This window comes from Prionailurus bengalensis, chromosome B1, assembly GCF_016509475.1.
Source record: "Prionailurus bengalensis isolate Pbe53 chromosome B1, Fcat_Pben_1.1_paternal_pri, whole genome shotgun sequence".
Taxonomy (NCBI): Eukaryota; Metazoa; Chordata; class Mammalia; order Carnivora; family Felidae; genus Prionailurus; species Prionailurus bengalensis.
The window spans coordinates 144,177,746-144,193,162 of NC_057344.1; the positions used below are offsets into that span (position 1 = coordinate 144,177,746).

General features: G+C 40.1%; 1 protein-coding gene across 6 annotated transcripts in view; it reads left to right on the forward strand.

Annotated features, from left to right (window-relative positions):
* Positions 1-15,417, forward strand: part of CCDC158 (coiled-coil domain containing 158) — a 116,280-nt gene that overhangs the window by 16,836 nt on the left and 84,027 nt on the right. For 5 of the 6 annotated variants that reach the window (XM_043572429.1, XM_043572426.1, XM_043572430.1 and 2 more), the window contains 6 exons: positions 1,545-1,687; positions 8,006-8,223; positions 12,330-12,439; positions 12,553-12,880; positions 13,236-13,312; positions 14,186-14,296. In XM_043572429.1, coding sequence (XP_043428364.1) covers positions 1,618-1,687; positions 8,006-8,223; positions 12,330-12,439; positions 12,553-12,880; positions 13,236-13,312; positions 14,186-14,296 — 914 coding nt within the window. In that variant the 5' untranslated portion in view covers positions 1,545-1,617. The remainder of the gene's footprint in view (positions 1-1,544; positions 1,688-8,005; positions 8,224-12,329; positions 12,440-12,552; positions 12,881-13,235; positions 13,313-14,185; positions 14,297-15,417) is intronic. The other variant, XM_043572431.1, reaches the window with a different exon arrangement.

Here is a 15,417-nt window from a genome sequence, read left to right on the forward strand (position 1 = left end):
CCAGGCATCCCTGTGATCTGATTTTTCATTTCCTCCAATGACTGAGAATATTTAGTGCAGTTTGAAGGTGTGTTGTGTGTTAGTTTTCTTTGACTAACTCCGACTGTTTGTCGGAGCGGGGGCACTTCTCATCAGCAGAAAAGATCTTATTCATATTTTCTGACATTTTATAATAGTTTTGTATGGGTGTGGTCTGCTTTTATCTATCCCTATTCATTTTATGGGCAGGATTCTTAGTTTGAGAGTGCCCTCTTCCAGGCAGTTTCTGTTAAGCATGGTGGTGGTGGAGTGGGAGGGGTAGACGAAGGGTAGGCATATCTTGTTTTTGTTTGTTTCTGCTGGTGCCTGAATTTTCCCTCCTTTCCCTCTGTGGACGCATCTGCTGGGGAGATCACCTCTTCTTCCCCAGAAACACTGCTTCTCTGAGGCTGCTACTTCTGGCCCCTGCACACTTTCAAGCCCTTACTGAGTAGCCGGGGCTGTGGACTACCTAGTCGCAACCTGTGCCTACCATCTTGGCTTTTCCTGTTCACTTCTGGGTCGTGGGGGGGGTCTGTGCTTCCTCCAGCCCTCTGCTCCTTTTCCATTTTTCAGCCTCTCCTCTCCCATTCTCCACACCTACAGGCCCGCGGCGCTGGCAGATGGACTGTGGGAGCAAGTTTGGAAAAAAATCTCCCCCTGTTAACTTGAAGGTTGCAGTATTCTCTGTATTCTAGAGATGCTGAAGGCATAGAGCCCATGTGCTTTTCTTTATTTGTTCTCCTTGTTGATTTTATGGTTGTTTTCGCAGGATGAGGGCGAGATTTGGAATCAGGCCACCACCATTGTTCTCCAAACCCCGAAGTCCTCTTGGCCTAATCTAAAATTATGAGCATTGTTTGATATTAAAGAAGTTTTTCACCTTTTATTAGTGATTTCCAATTTGCTGATTTGTGATTTTTTTTAACTGATTTGTGACTTTTTACTAAAGAGATGTTTTCTAACATTATTTGACAATGTAAGAGAGAGACTTAAGAAAAAACTCTGCCCTGAATCAGAGTGCTGATCATCATAATAATTAAAATATTCATGTTTGATTTTCAGCTTATCTTTAATAAGCTACTTAGCCATTAAAAGGAACAATTTTGGGGCGCCTGGGTGGCTCAGTCGGTTGAGCGTCCGACTTCGGCTCAGGTCATGATCTCACAGTTCGTGGGTTTGAGCCCCACGTCAGGCTCTGTTCTGACAGCTCGGAGCCTGGAGCCCGTTTCAGATTCTATGTCTCCTCTCTCTCTCTCTGCCCCTCCCTGTTCATGCTCTGTCTCTGTCTCAAAAATAAAAAATAAACAGTAAAAAAAAATTAAAATAAATAAATAAAAATAAAAGGAACAATTTTTACAACAAGATTCTATTCACTTACTAATTTTATGTAATAAAATATTTCTGTATAAATACTTTTCTGGTGAAGAGTTATTCCAAACTAAACAGACTTTGTTAGCTCCCCTTCTATGAATTTTGTTCTCATAATACCTTATTAATAAAGATCAAATGCCTGTCTTTTATAGATAAGAACTAAAAAAACCAAACAGGGAAGCACTCATATTTCAAGATCTCAACGAAAAGGTAGCAATAGTTAATATGGAACAAAAAGCTGGTGAACCAAATAATGAAGATCTTTTATCAAGTAGTGGCGTCACATCCAATGGAGGTAAGTATTCTTTATCAGACAAAATGGAGAAAGAATTGGAATTAAGCAGTCCTCATAGTATTCATTCAGGCTGCAGTGTCGTAACAAACAAACATACTGTATTGTTGAAATTCTACTTTTTAGGGAAGAAATTGTTTAGTCTTTTAAAAATAGCATATCTGTTTTTTAACATCTGTGTACTTTACATTTTTAGTTTGAAAATTGTTTCCATGTTTCCCTAACGCCTTTTCTTCCCCTGTCTGCTCTAAGCCAGATATCTGTATCATTTTGACTCCTTTTCCCTCCCTACCTCCATCCACTTGGGTATGCTCTTTCTAGTCCCAGCAGTGGCTCATGAGTCCATTTTTCCCTCTCCGTTGCCATTACTGCTGTTCTAGTTTAGGGCCCCCTCACCTCTGCCTGAACTGATTTCAGTGAGAGGATGGCCTTCAGGAAAACAAAGAGGTGGCATGAATATGTGGAACGTTGCAGGGAATTGGTAACTCTAGTGTTGAAAGAGCTGAGAAGCCTCACTGGGGAAGAGGCAACCCAGAGATGAACAGCCGCAGGAAGCCACTACCAGCCTTGGGCTAAAAGGACAATGAGAAGAGGAACTGTTGCAAGGGCCAGAGCGAGGGCTGCCTGGAGGAAGCAGCAGCCACCACTCCCAGCAGGAAGCCACTGAGGCTGGTGAGAGGGAGTGGTACTCAGCTTCTCCCCTCCTCCTGCCCCAGATCTTTCACCAGCACCACCCATTGTGACCTCCCTAGACTTCAGGGGGGAAGGGAGCCTGGGAAGAGTAGTTCTCTGCACCACACAGCAGAATAGGGAAAGGACAGAGAATGGGTTTTCTGGCTGTCAGGCCAATGGCCTGTAGCATCCTTGACCGCTTTCCCTGCGTGTCTCTCATCCAGAAGAATGCACCCAGAGTTTATTCTCAATTACAGATCTGTTGTCTTACTGGTCTGCTTCAAAACCTTTATTTCAGCACACTTAATTTGCAAAAGTCTCTGCTTTTTAGGATGCTCATGCCATCCTAAGATGTCACTGTCACCTCCACACCGCTGTTCCCATCTCCCCTGCCCACTTCCATGCACTCACCTCCACACTTATACCCTGCCTTGTACTCCCCAGGGACACCGGCACTTAGGTCTGGGGTCATCTCCTCTGCCTTGGGCCCATCATCATCCCATAGTATTGTTGTCCTCATATGTGACCCATCTGAGATCTTAGACTTCCAGTTTCTTGACCTTTTTAGTTCTTCTCATCTTGACCTTTAGCCACCCACTTGTCTTACTTGGATCTGATTACCAGGAGCTGTTAGACTTCTGAAACCCAACCCCCTGTCTTCCAGCCCTCTCGGTCCCTTATTCCTAGAGCATTTATTTTTCTGCCTCATGAAAATAGTGGTTCTCAACCATGGCTCTATGCCAGACTCATTTTTTGAGATTTTAAACATTTACATGGCTTAGATCTACACCCGCAGATTCTGATCCAGTAGGTCTGGAATGGCGCTTAGATGCCACAGATTTTTTTTTTTTAAGCTCCCCTGGTGATGCTAATTCCCAGCAAGTATTGCAAATAACTGCTCTAGATTCTGCCATTTTCTCCTAAATTACCAACCTCTTCCTATCCTCACTTTTTTTTTTTTTTTTTGGTACTATTCATTATTTCAGCCCATCACTTGCCTGTATCTTCAACTTCCTTTTTCTCTTATTCTTCTGTTGCACTTTTGCAGGAAACTCCCCATCTTTATCAGGCTGACTGCCTTTTCCGTTTTTGTACTGGGCTGCTGGAATATTCTGCGAGAGAAAACACAAATGGTGGATTTTCCACCAGTTTGCCACCTCACAGTCACAGTCATCCGTCTCTCAACTCTGTCCTTGATGCTGCTAGTGGAGACTTTCTATCTCAGGCAGTTCTCTCTCCAATTTCCCACACTACTTATTTCAGAATTGTACCATTCTTGGGTCCCTCACCCCACCACCTTCTTGTTCACTCTCAGCATCACTTCCTAATTTCCAGAGACATTAGGAGCCCTTAGGCTGGTACTCTCTTACTTTCTCATATCCTGCCCCACGACCCACTGTTTTTCATAATCCATGCCTGCCTTCTCTCAAAGCTTCATGGAGGAGGCAGCTTTTTAATTTGCTACCCGTGATCTAATTCCTGTGCCTGTCACCACGTCAGCTGCCTCAGAGATTTGGCTCCAAAAACCGTCCCCACTCACTCTGCTAGCTTCAGTCCCTTTTCGCCATTTGCACTCACCCATCCACGTAAACAGGCTACATCTCTCCCAACCTAAAACGCTACAGATGCAACAAACCAGGACAACAAAAAATAAAACTTTTTCCTTGATCTGTCCTCTTTTATTTCTTCTTTCCTTCTTAGCCATGGCTTCTGAATGAAGATTTGTATTCAGTGTCTTCACATCTTCACCATCCATTCATTCTGCAAACTACTGCCTTATGACTTTTGAACCCAATAATCCAATGAAACCACTCTGGCCAACGTGACTAAATTTTCCCTTTTTTGCTAAGTTCAGTGACTTCTTCCCCCACCCCAACATTTTGTTTTGAAATTTTTTAAGTTGTTGAAAAATTGAAAAATAGTACATTGAATACTTTATATATTCTTAGACTGGATGCAGCAGTTGTCAACATTTTATTGTATTTGCTTTATGTCTATACCTACAATTTGTATTTGATTTACCTGAAGTTGAAGACATCATGATTCTTGCCTCAAAATCTGACATGCATCTCCTTAGAATAAGGATGATTTCCTACATTCCCACATTATCATTTCTGAGAAATTTACTATCAGTGCAGTGTCATCTGATATGCATTCATATTAAAATTCACCCAGGGGCACTTGGGTGGCTCAGTCAATTAAATGTCAGACTTCGGCCCAAGTCATGATCTCAGGGTTCGTGAGTTTGAGCCCCGTGTCAGGCTCTGTGCTGACAGCTTGAGCCTGGAGCCTGCTTCAGATTCTGTGTCTCCCTCTCTCTCTCTGCCCCTCCCCTGCTCACGCTCTGTCTCTCTATCTCAAAAATAATTAAATGTGAAAAAAAATTAAAAATCAAAATTCACCCAGTTGTCCCTATAAAAAGCTTTCATTAGTTTTTTTTTTTTTTTTAATGTAATCAGAGATCATGGATTGTATTTGGTGGTGGTTCTCTTCATTCTTGCTCCTTTGTTGTTTCTCTGGCATTGGCTTTAAGAGTCTAGTTGTAAAAAAAAAAAAAAAGAGTCTAGTTGTATTGTAGAATATCCAACATTCTAGATCTTTCTGGTTGTTTCTCATGTTTAGATTCAGATTAAACTCACTTGGCAAGAGTTTGTGAATATCCTGGTACTAAATAGCTTTGTATCCAATGGTTTTAGGATCAATTGAAGATCCTTGCCTGAATCAATTATTACATTGTTGATTTTCTAATTTTACCATAGTTACTAGCTGACATCCTTCAGGAAAGAAGAGCTTTCCTTTAATTATTAACACTACAGATCCACAGAGTGTTCTTTAGTTCAAAGTGCTAGAATGCATCGGTGCCACTGTTGTTTCTGATGCTCAGTTGTGTCACATTTAGCCAGTCCTTTTAAGCTAGGTCCTGTGTCTTTTTTTTTTTTTTTAATTTTTTAAATAAACAATTATATGTTATTCCAATTCAGAGTCTCTAAGTAAAATAATGCAGAATTACACATCCCTGTGTCTTTTTAAATCATGACCCCCTTCATTGCTCTCTGGCCCATCCAAATGTTCCAGACTCTCAAATGTACTTGGCCTGTTCCCCACGAATGAGCCATTTCTCTAAGGAGCCCTGGGTCCTTTTAGTAGGGAGGAGTATATAGAATCCAAAATCTGGTGTGCATATTGCTACTGAAGTATCACTTTGTCTGGGAGCATTCAGTGGATAAAGTTTCAAAATAGATTTTTTTAATCATAAGTTCACATGGCTACAAACGCAAAATCAAATCCAGTACCACGGAGTTCCTCATCTTCCCTCATTCCAACTCTGCAACTCCCCTGCATGAAAACTCCAGTGTCCAAAACCTTCAGTATACTCAGTCATTTTCTCTCTTCCACAGTACATACCAAATAGTTCCAGAATTACAACAGCGCTGCCACCATTCCCAACTTACCTGCCAAGTGAAGCTCGCTAAGGCCACACGGTCAGAGCGCTAACAGAGTCCTAAAGTTATTTGAAGGAACTACTTTCTGTGTGAAGTTATGTTATCAACTTAGCGTACACTTAGGTTTATTTGTTTCTATCAGTATTCACTTTTGGCTTATTTTTTGAATATGGATAATGTGTATGGCTCAAAAGTAAAAACTGTATGAAAATGTATACTCAGTCAAGTCTAGCTGCCATCCCTATTCCTTCCACTCCATTTCCACCTATCTCTATACCCCTATAACCATTTTCTTGAGTTTGTTTTATTCTTCCAGTGGTCCTTTTGCAAAAGTAAGCAATTGCTACCCCCCCCCCCCACACACAAATATGTGCATGTGCTTAACACATACACTCTTATTTTTCCTTTCTTACAAAGAGGAGGGTAATTAACCTCTACCTATTCAAGGGAGGAGTATCAAAAAATTTATGGACATATTTTCAAAGCACCACAGTTTGCCCTATGGTCACAAATTATTTACATTTCTCTCACATGCATAGTTCATTCACTCTCTCCCAAGAAGGCTCCTAACAGTCTCATCCCATTATAGCATCCACTCAGAGGCCAGAATCTATTTTTATTTTTATTTTTTAATCTGGGGTGGGGGGTAGGTGGGTGGGGAGGGCCAGAAGGAGAAGGAGAGAGAATCTTAAGCAGGCTCCACTCTCAGTGCAGAGCCCAATACAGGACTCCTTCTCACAAACATGAGACCATGACCTGAGCAGAAATCAAGAGCGGGACCTTAACCCACTGAGCCACCTAGACACCCTGAGACCAGAATCCCTTCACTGAAATTAGATTCAGGTATGGATAAAGCTCCTCAGTTGTAAGTCCTTAAGTACAACTCCTTAGTTCTTTTTCGTCTGAAGACCTGTGACAGCCAACATACAGTGGCAGGCAGACATAGGATAACCTCTCTCAACACAACCATCCCAAATGGGGTAAACAGGCACACAGTCCATCTCAATTCTGAAATCTAGCTGAGCACAGGTTGACCATCCCCTCATGAGGACTCAGGCCTGAGAATACTTCTCCGTGGGTCTTGACACCATCCTCTGTACTCTTGGGTCTGACTTTGAGACCTCCTTCCTTTTACGTGAAAGGTGGTATATGTGTTCAGCTGGGGGGGTTTCTCGGCCTGCTTATGGGGAGGCCTGTTTTCATCTCACACTCTCTCTGTCACTCAGTCAAAACCAGTGGTGTTTCTTGAATATAATTCTCTAATATCTTTGTGGGTCTTCTGTGAACCTTCCCAGATTTTACTTCCTTCATCTTCTCTTTCGATATTGGTATTTTCTCCTGGATCCTCTTCTGTTTTCACTCTGTACACTGCCCCTGGATGATCCCATTGACTCCAAGGATTCACTAGAATTCAGATGCCAATGACTCCCAAATCCTTATTTCTAAAGCACATCATACTCCTGAACTGCACAAATCAAACAGCGTTACTTGATGTTGAAGCTCAAACCCCAAGAGAGATCTTTGACACCTCTCTGTCTTTTACTTACTGCATGTATTTCTCAAATCCACACCCTGGTGTCTGTGACCACAGTCTCCACTTCAGGGTAGACCCTTGCCATTTCTTGCCGGCATTGTTGAAGGCCTTCTCGGACTTGATTCTCTACCTTCAGCTTATCTCCATGCAGTGCATTCTCCACGCTGAAGCCGGAGAGCCTTTTCAAACTACGGACGTAGTTAACTGTTCTCTCACTTTCAAATCCGTTAATAACTTCCCAAAGCTTTTGAGATGAAATTCAAACTCCTTGTCGTGACCACGAGGCCCTTCAACATCTGGACTATGTTTTAGTTCTCATATCTGGCTGCTACTTTCCTGTCACCCGGAATACGCAGTGCTGTCTCAAGCCTCCTCACCAGTAACTGTTGTGTTCCCACTGCCACAATGCCTTTCCTCTTCTCCTTAATATACCGCAAGGCTCGTTCAAGCTCAGGTATCACTTGATCGCTATCAAGTAAAACTCCCTCCTCCTCCCTGATCTCTTCCTTTTTACCTTGTGTCCTCTCAGAGCTGTTACCAATCTTTTACTTGTCTATTTTCTGCCATGAGATCTTGAGCCCCTTGAGTGTTCACTAAGGAGATTACCTGAGATGATGTTTGCCATAAAATTGTTTTATTACTAAGTTGATTGATGAATTCTTTAATATCTAGGTTCTTCAAGTCCATTTTTTATGTCGTCTATTCGTGGTACAATAATTGAAAACACATCTTCAGCTGGGACATTGACACAGATTCCTTTTTTCCCCAAATATGAAGTGGAGCTTGATTCTCCTAGAAAAGTTATCCCTTACCCTGGAAAGGAACACATTGAACGTGTTTTGGAAGAATATTCACATCAAGTCAAAGATCTGCAGAGAAGACTAAATGAAGTGAGTTACATTCTTTTCTTCTAGAACTTCGTGCCATTTGGGGATGACAGTGAGGCACATTGCCTTGGAACAGAACCTAAACTTCCTAGAAGAAACACTTAGCAATAGATTTATTAGTTAAAGTTATTAATTTGACCTATGCTTTCTATTTCAGTGTTAAAAATTGGGCACATAAAGTTTCCATACATATTCCTTGGTTTCATGGCTAATTTTAATGAAACTCGAATAGCTTAAAATGTTATAATTAATGGCATTTATCTGTAATTATAATAATTGCTTCAGGCCTGCTGTCCTCCTGTCATGATCCCTGGTTTTTCTTTACAAAGAAGTTGTACGGATAGACCTTTACATGTAGGTATATACATAACAGCTAAATAGTACATAGAAGTTATTTGCTAAAAATTGTAAGTCGACCTTATGTGGAATGAGGTCAGCTTTAGCCAGATTTACAACTGTATACTGGTTTCTGGCAGTCTATAGTCTAAAAGTCAAACTTACCATTGTATCCTAAGCCTTTTGATGATATAACCCCTCTCTTGTGCATTTGAGCCTCATCTCCTACCTGTTCCCCAAATGTACCCTCCGTTTCAGCAGTATGAAGCTACTTGCTCTTCCTTGGATGTAGCGTGCTATTCTAGAGCTTCATACTTTGGTCCAGGCCGTTACCTCTTCTTTACCCTGTCTGCCTGGCAAATTCTTATTATCCACCAAGAACTCAGTGCAAGCATTTCCTTCTTTGAATCCTTCCCCCTTGACAGCATTAGGTATATTCCCTGTCCAGTTGTTGCCCTATGTGCACATGTCTGTTGTAGTATTTAGTACACATTACTGTGTTCATTAACACGTTGTTCCATCTCATCAGACTATATAAGCACATTTAAGGGAAAAGCTACAACTGTATTAAGTGCTGAAAATTATATACTATTGTATTACGTACAGGGGTACAAAGATGATTAAGGTAGGACTCATAAGGGGTTCATAGACTTGAAGAGGAGCTGGTATATAAACAAATAGTGATGATACTTATGATTAATACACTAATAAAAAGAGCAGGTGGGTGGGTGGGTTGGTTGGTTAGATGGATGGAAGAAGCACAGAGATACCAATGAAGTAAACAGTGTCTTAATTTATTTTCCATATCCATCCTTTGGCAGAGTATCTTGACACTTGATTGGCTCCCAGTAAATGTGTGTTAAATCACTAAATGAACAACAGGGCTATTTGGATACTTGTAATATTTAGCATGAACCTCCTGTGTAACAGATGTGCTGGGTATATAAAGATGGAAAAGACATCATCCTTTCTATGTACACATTTATAGTCTGTGGCTGAGATATTTCAATAGAAAATGATAGCAACAGTGAGATCTGTGCTACAGTAGGGTAAGCAATCATGCTTTCCATTCCTTTTCTTACTTTTCAGCAACATTTGACACAGGTGATTATCCTCTTCCTCTTGAAGCACTCTTTTCTGCTAGGTCTGAGAAGAAACACACTCTCCTGATTTTCCTTGAGCTTACCCATTTTGTTTCTTGTTCCAGCAAAAATACCATCCAAAATAGTCATAGTGATTCCCATGGCATCTATTGCCATTTATATGCCAATGATTGTTCAACTTACATTTCTAGTACAGACCTCTTATCTTAGCTCTGGCACCAGTTAGTGTATCCACGTACCTACTTGACATTTCTACATGAGATGTTTCTGAGGCTCTATGAACTCAATGTTTCTAGCTGTATACGTGATCTCGCCCCCAAACCTACTCTTGTCCCAGTGTTCCTTCTAACTATATGCGGTGCCACCCTTACATGGTAGCACGAGGCAAAAACCTCACTTATTCTTGATACCTCTTCCCTGGCATCGCTTTATCACCATGTCCGTCCGGCATATCTCATATATATTTCTCAAACCTGTTTCCATTTCCACTGTTGCCATCCAAAGGTCAGACTATACTGCAGTTATTCACCTGGACTATAAGAGGAAAAGCTAAAGGACCTTAACCCTATATTGACGATATAAACATTGCCGACTGCAGAATCCACTAGGATCCTATTACATTTCCTTTCCTGTGTAGTGTTTTTTCTGGTGGTTCTTTAACAAAAAAAATTTTTTAATGTTTATTTATTCTTGAGAGACAGAGAGACACAGAGCGTGTGCAGGGGAGGGGTAGAGAGAGGGGGAGACACAGGATCTGAAGTAGGCTCCAGGCTCTGAGCTGTCAGCACAGAGCCCAACACGGGCTCGAACTCACAAGCTGCAAGATTATGACCCGAGCCGAAGTCAGTCGCCCAAACAACTGAGCCACCCAGGCACCCCTCTGGTGGTTCTTAATTGCCTTTTTCTTTGTGCGGTTTTCCTTTATCATATCGTAATTTTTTTTTTTCTTAAAGAACCATCATGTAGGTTTTCTCTCAAATTCCCCTTTGACCCAGGGCTCTTCAGGAGTCTTCTGACCTGTTTTCCAGTCTATGTGAGTTTCTCCTCAGGTCTGCGTATAACGAACGGTTTTCTTCTTATCACTGCTTTCCTGAATGGATCCATGATTTCCAGGGCTCACCATTTTCTGGCTTCCTTTTTCTTGATCTACTTCTTCATTTAGTCAAAGCACATCTTCAGAAATTTGAGAAAGGGTATATGGGACATACATTTTATGGATTTTTGCATTCTGAGGATGACTTTAGTTTGGTAAGTTAGCAGTCCTTTTCTCTCAATCCTTTGAAAATATTGTGTCCTTGAATTTTTATTTTTTTTTTTATTTTGTGTGTGTGTGTGTGTGTGTGTGTGTGTGTGTGTCCTTGAATTTTGTATTGCTACTGAGAAGTAGATGTTGGATACTTGCTCCTTTGTAGATGATATGTTTTTGGTTAATTGAGGTTTGTCTTTGGAGGCTTTAGGCTCTTCTGTCTCTGAAATTCTACCATAATGTGCACAGCTGTGGTTTTTAGTTTTTTCATTTCACTGTGCTGGGGATTCAGTGGATCATTTTGGTCTGCAGATATGTACTTTTCAGCTTTGAAGAATTCAGTTGTTTTTTTTTCTTTGATAGTTTCTTTCCCTCTGTTTTCTCAGTTCTCTCTTTTGCAGCTCCTTTTAGTCAATTAGTGTCTCCTAGGTTGACCCTCTAAGTCTCTTACCTTTTCTTTCAAAAGTTTTACCTACTTTTCCTACTTTGGGGGGACATTTCTTGACTTCCAGCATTCCTATTGCAGCTTTTTTAGTGTGTAAGTATATTTTTAATTTCCAAGAACTCTTTCTTCTGCCCCGATCATTTCTTTGGCATAGTATTTCGTTCTTTATAGCTATAATGTCCCTCAAATTTCTCTGCAAATGTAAGTTTTAAAAAGTGTTCTTCCATTGCTTCATAACTTTGATTCTTTGGGTCCTTTTGTGTGTGTGTGTGTGTGTGTGTGTGTGTGTGTGTGTGTGTTTCTTTGTTTAATCTTGGTCTCTGTTTTTTTATTTTATAATCTTTCTTCAAGAGTTCAGTGGTAATTGTTTGTTGGTTTGTTTGCTTTTGTTCATACTCAAAGATGAGCAGTAAAAAAGCTGATGGCAAGCTCTCTATCACTGGCGGAAATCAATGGCTTGGCTTTGGGATGATTAGCTGTCATCAGTTATTATGCTGGAAGATGCCTCAGTGCCTGATTTTAGAGATCTGAATGAATTTCTTTGTAGTAGAACACTTTGCATTTTGGGTACTGGTTGTCTGCTGTCAAGTTTTTAAGTGGGTTGGGGGTGGGGATTGACTTTTTTTAAATTTTTTAGATCAACTTTTCTGTTTACAGAATTTTAACCAATTCCCTGTTTTCAAGAACAAAATTTCGTTCTATCTCTATCTTGAGCTGGAGGTCTGATTTGTTTTAGAAATAGTGTTTTGGTTATTAAGTAAAGAAGTGATTCTGAAAGGGGCCAAGTTTTGAGTCTAGTTAAGATAGTTCAGTAACCTAGGTGAGGTATGATTAATTAGACCCTGAACTATGGTGAAAGGAGAAGGAAGTATGCATAAAAGTAAATTAATAATATATGGATTTTTTGGAGATTATTAGCTGTAAGGAAATATGTTCCTCTGGTGAAGACTGATTTGCATGGCTTTTTTTTTTTTTTCAGAGCAATGAATTGCATGAGAAACAAAAGTTTTACTTAAGGCAATCCGTCATTGATTTGCAAACAAAACTTCAAGAGATGCAAATGGAGAGAGATGCCATGGCTGACATCAGGTTGGCATTCGCTACCCAAAATTATTTTAAAGTTTGACTCTGTGTAGCATAAAACTACTTGTGTGAACATGAGTTTTGTCAATATTGTTTCTTCTCTTCCACCTACTTCCTAGACGAAGGGAGAGTCAGTCCCAGGAAGATTTAAGAAATCAGCTTCAAAATACTGTTCATGAACTTGAAGCTGCCAAATGCCTTAAGGAGGACATGCTGAGAGATAGCAACACACAGATAGAGCAGCTGAGAAAGATGATGCTGAGTCATGAGGGAGTGCTTCAAGATATCAGATCAGTCCTAGTTGACTTTGAAGAAGCCTCAGGCAAGAAGATATATGAACATGACAGCATGTCTACTCTCCACTTCCGCAACATGGGCTCAGCTATTAGCAAAATCCTAAGAGAATTAGACACAGAGATATCTTATCTTAAAGGGAGGATATTTCCAGTAAGTGGTGAGAACACTATTCAATTTTATATTAAAATCCATTAAGAGAATAGTATTAGGTGTATAATTTTCTGAGTTCTTAAAAGTAAGGCAAGTTCTCATTTTTGTTCTCTAAAATAAGTTATTTGCAATGATCTCTCAATAAATTAAGGGAACTAGCTCGATTTGCCTGTGTGGCTTCGTGAGAGTATAACCAAAGTAAATGCTTTAATGAAATACAGTGATAGAATGTAGTCAGTTTCAGTATGACTTTTATTTGCTTCTTTCCAAAGAGTTCCTTTAGTTGGAAGCTCTCCAACTTTTCCAAAATGTAGATTTACCAGTCCCTAAATCATTGTCTCTTTTTTATAACTAGGTAGAGGAGCAGCTTGAAGCACTGAAGTCTGAATCACAGAACAAAATAGAACTGCTTCTTCAACAACATCAAGATAGGTGGGTTTCTGACTGAAGTATAGATAGTCATAGTGAAGAAACCATAGGTTTACAGTCCCTCATCAGAAATTCCAAAATCTAAAATGTTCTGAAACAAAGCAGTTTTCTTCATAAGTTTGTGGTAAATTCATGTGAAAAGAAAAATTATTCTGATACTTATTAAGAGGGTTAAGGAAGACTTTATTCAAAGCTATTGTAGTAGGAGTTTTGCATTAGGGGAGAGAGTTGAGCCTTAGCTCTCTCACCTCAACCAAGAAAGCCGGGATTTACAGCCAAGGAGCAGGTGAGAGGGGCAGTGGATGGAAAATCACTAAGAGGACACATCAAGGACAGGGGGATTTTTACTAAGCCTGAGCAGGCCAAGGGCAGGGGTGAAGGGTGCCAAAGTCAAGACCTAGAAGAGGCCTCAGAGGAGCCTGACTTAAGTTTGGTCAAAGAGAGAGCCTTTGTCATTCATTTGTTGGCAAAACCTGACCTGAGCCTAATGCAGAGCTTTATGATGTAAAGTATTTATGATTTAGTGTGAATATTTAAAAACCTGTTTTTGTATTTCTAATATTTTGGCGTAGAGGACACTTCCCTAGGTGTGTCATATAATATTTAGTACTTGGAATTTATTACCATTGTAAAATTTTTTAAAAATCTGACTTCCAAAACCTAAAATGAGTAGCATATTCAAAGTCAAAACAAAATACTGAATTTGAGAGTGTTGAAAATCATTAGTTTTTTTTTTCAATATATGAAATTTATTGTCAAATTGGTTTCCATACAACACCCAGTGCTCATCCCAAAGAAAATCATTAGTTTTTAGAATAAGTAATAGTCAAACAAAATGTTATGTATCAAATAACAAACACCACATTCTTCTTATAGGATTGAGCAGTTAATAAGTGAACATGAAATTGAAATAACAGGACTTACCGAGAAAGCTAGCAGTGCTCGAAGCCAAGCCAATAGCATCCAGAGTCAACTGGAAATCATTCAGTATGTGTGTCCTGGTGGTTTGAAATTGGTAGCCATTTATCTTCATTTTAGAGATACTATTTCATTTATGTTGTGTCCTAAAATCTTTTAAAATTTGCTTAGAGATTCCACAAGAAAGTAAAACTTTTCTAACATTTAAATGAATTGAGAAGATTACTTAAATGATAATGTCGTATGACCATCTAAGCAGTGTTATTTGCAGGGCGCCTGGGTGGCTCAATTGTTGAGCATCCAATTTCTGCTCAGGTCATGATCTCGCGGTTCGTGGGTTCGAACCCCGCGTCAGGCTCTGTGCTGACAGCTCAGAGCCTGGAGCCTGCTTTGGATTCTGTGTCTGTCTGTCTCTCTCTCTCCCCCTCCACACTCATGCTTTGTCTTTCTCTCTCTCTCTCTCAAAATAAATATTGGGGCGCCTGGGTGGCGCAGTCGGTTAAGCGTCCGACTTCAGCCAGGTCACGATCTCGCGGTCCGGGAGTTCGAGCCCCGCGTCAGGCTCTGGGCTGATGGCTCAGAGCCTGGAGCCTGTTTCCGATTCTGTGTCTCCCTCTCTCTCTCTGCCCCTTCCCCGTTCATGCTCTGTCTCTCTCTGTCCCAAAAATAAATAAACGTTGAAAAAAAAATTTTTTTTAAATAAATAAAAAAAAATAAATATTAAAAAAAATTGTTTAAAAAAAAGGAATATTATCGCAAGTATTTAGGACTCTTGGAATTGGATGTTTTAAATATTGTTCATATCTCAACTGATAGGACCAATCAAACACACTCACACTATGTGTGTATATATATACTTACATACATATTTATATGTATACATATAAATAACTTTATAATTTGAGGTTATGTATTAAAAGTTTTTCTAGGGACATATTTAATCACATATAAAAGTAGAGAGAAAATAGTACGCATGAACTCATATATACACCATCTAGCTTCAACACTTAACAACATTGTTGAGCTGAAGCTTTTAGGAAGCAATTTTGGAAAATAAAAGACTTTGGGGGAGCCTGGGTGGCTCAGTTGGTTGAGCATCCAACTTCAGCTCGGTCATGATCTTACAGTTCCCCCTGCATCGGGCTCTGTGCTGACAGCTCAGAGCCTGGAGCCTTCTTCGGATTCTGTGT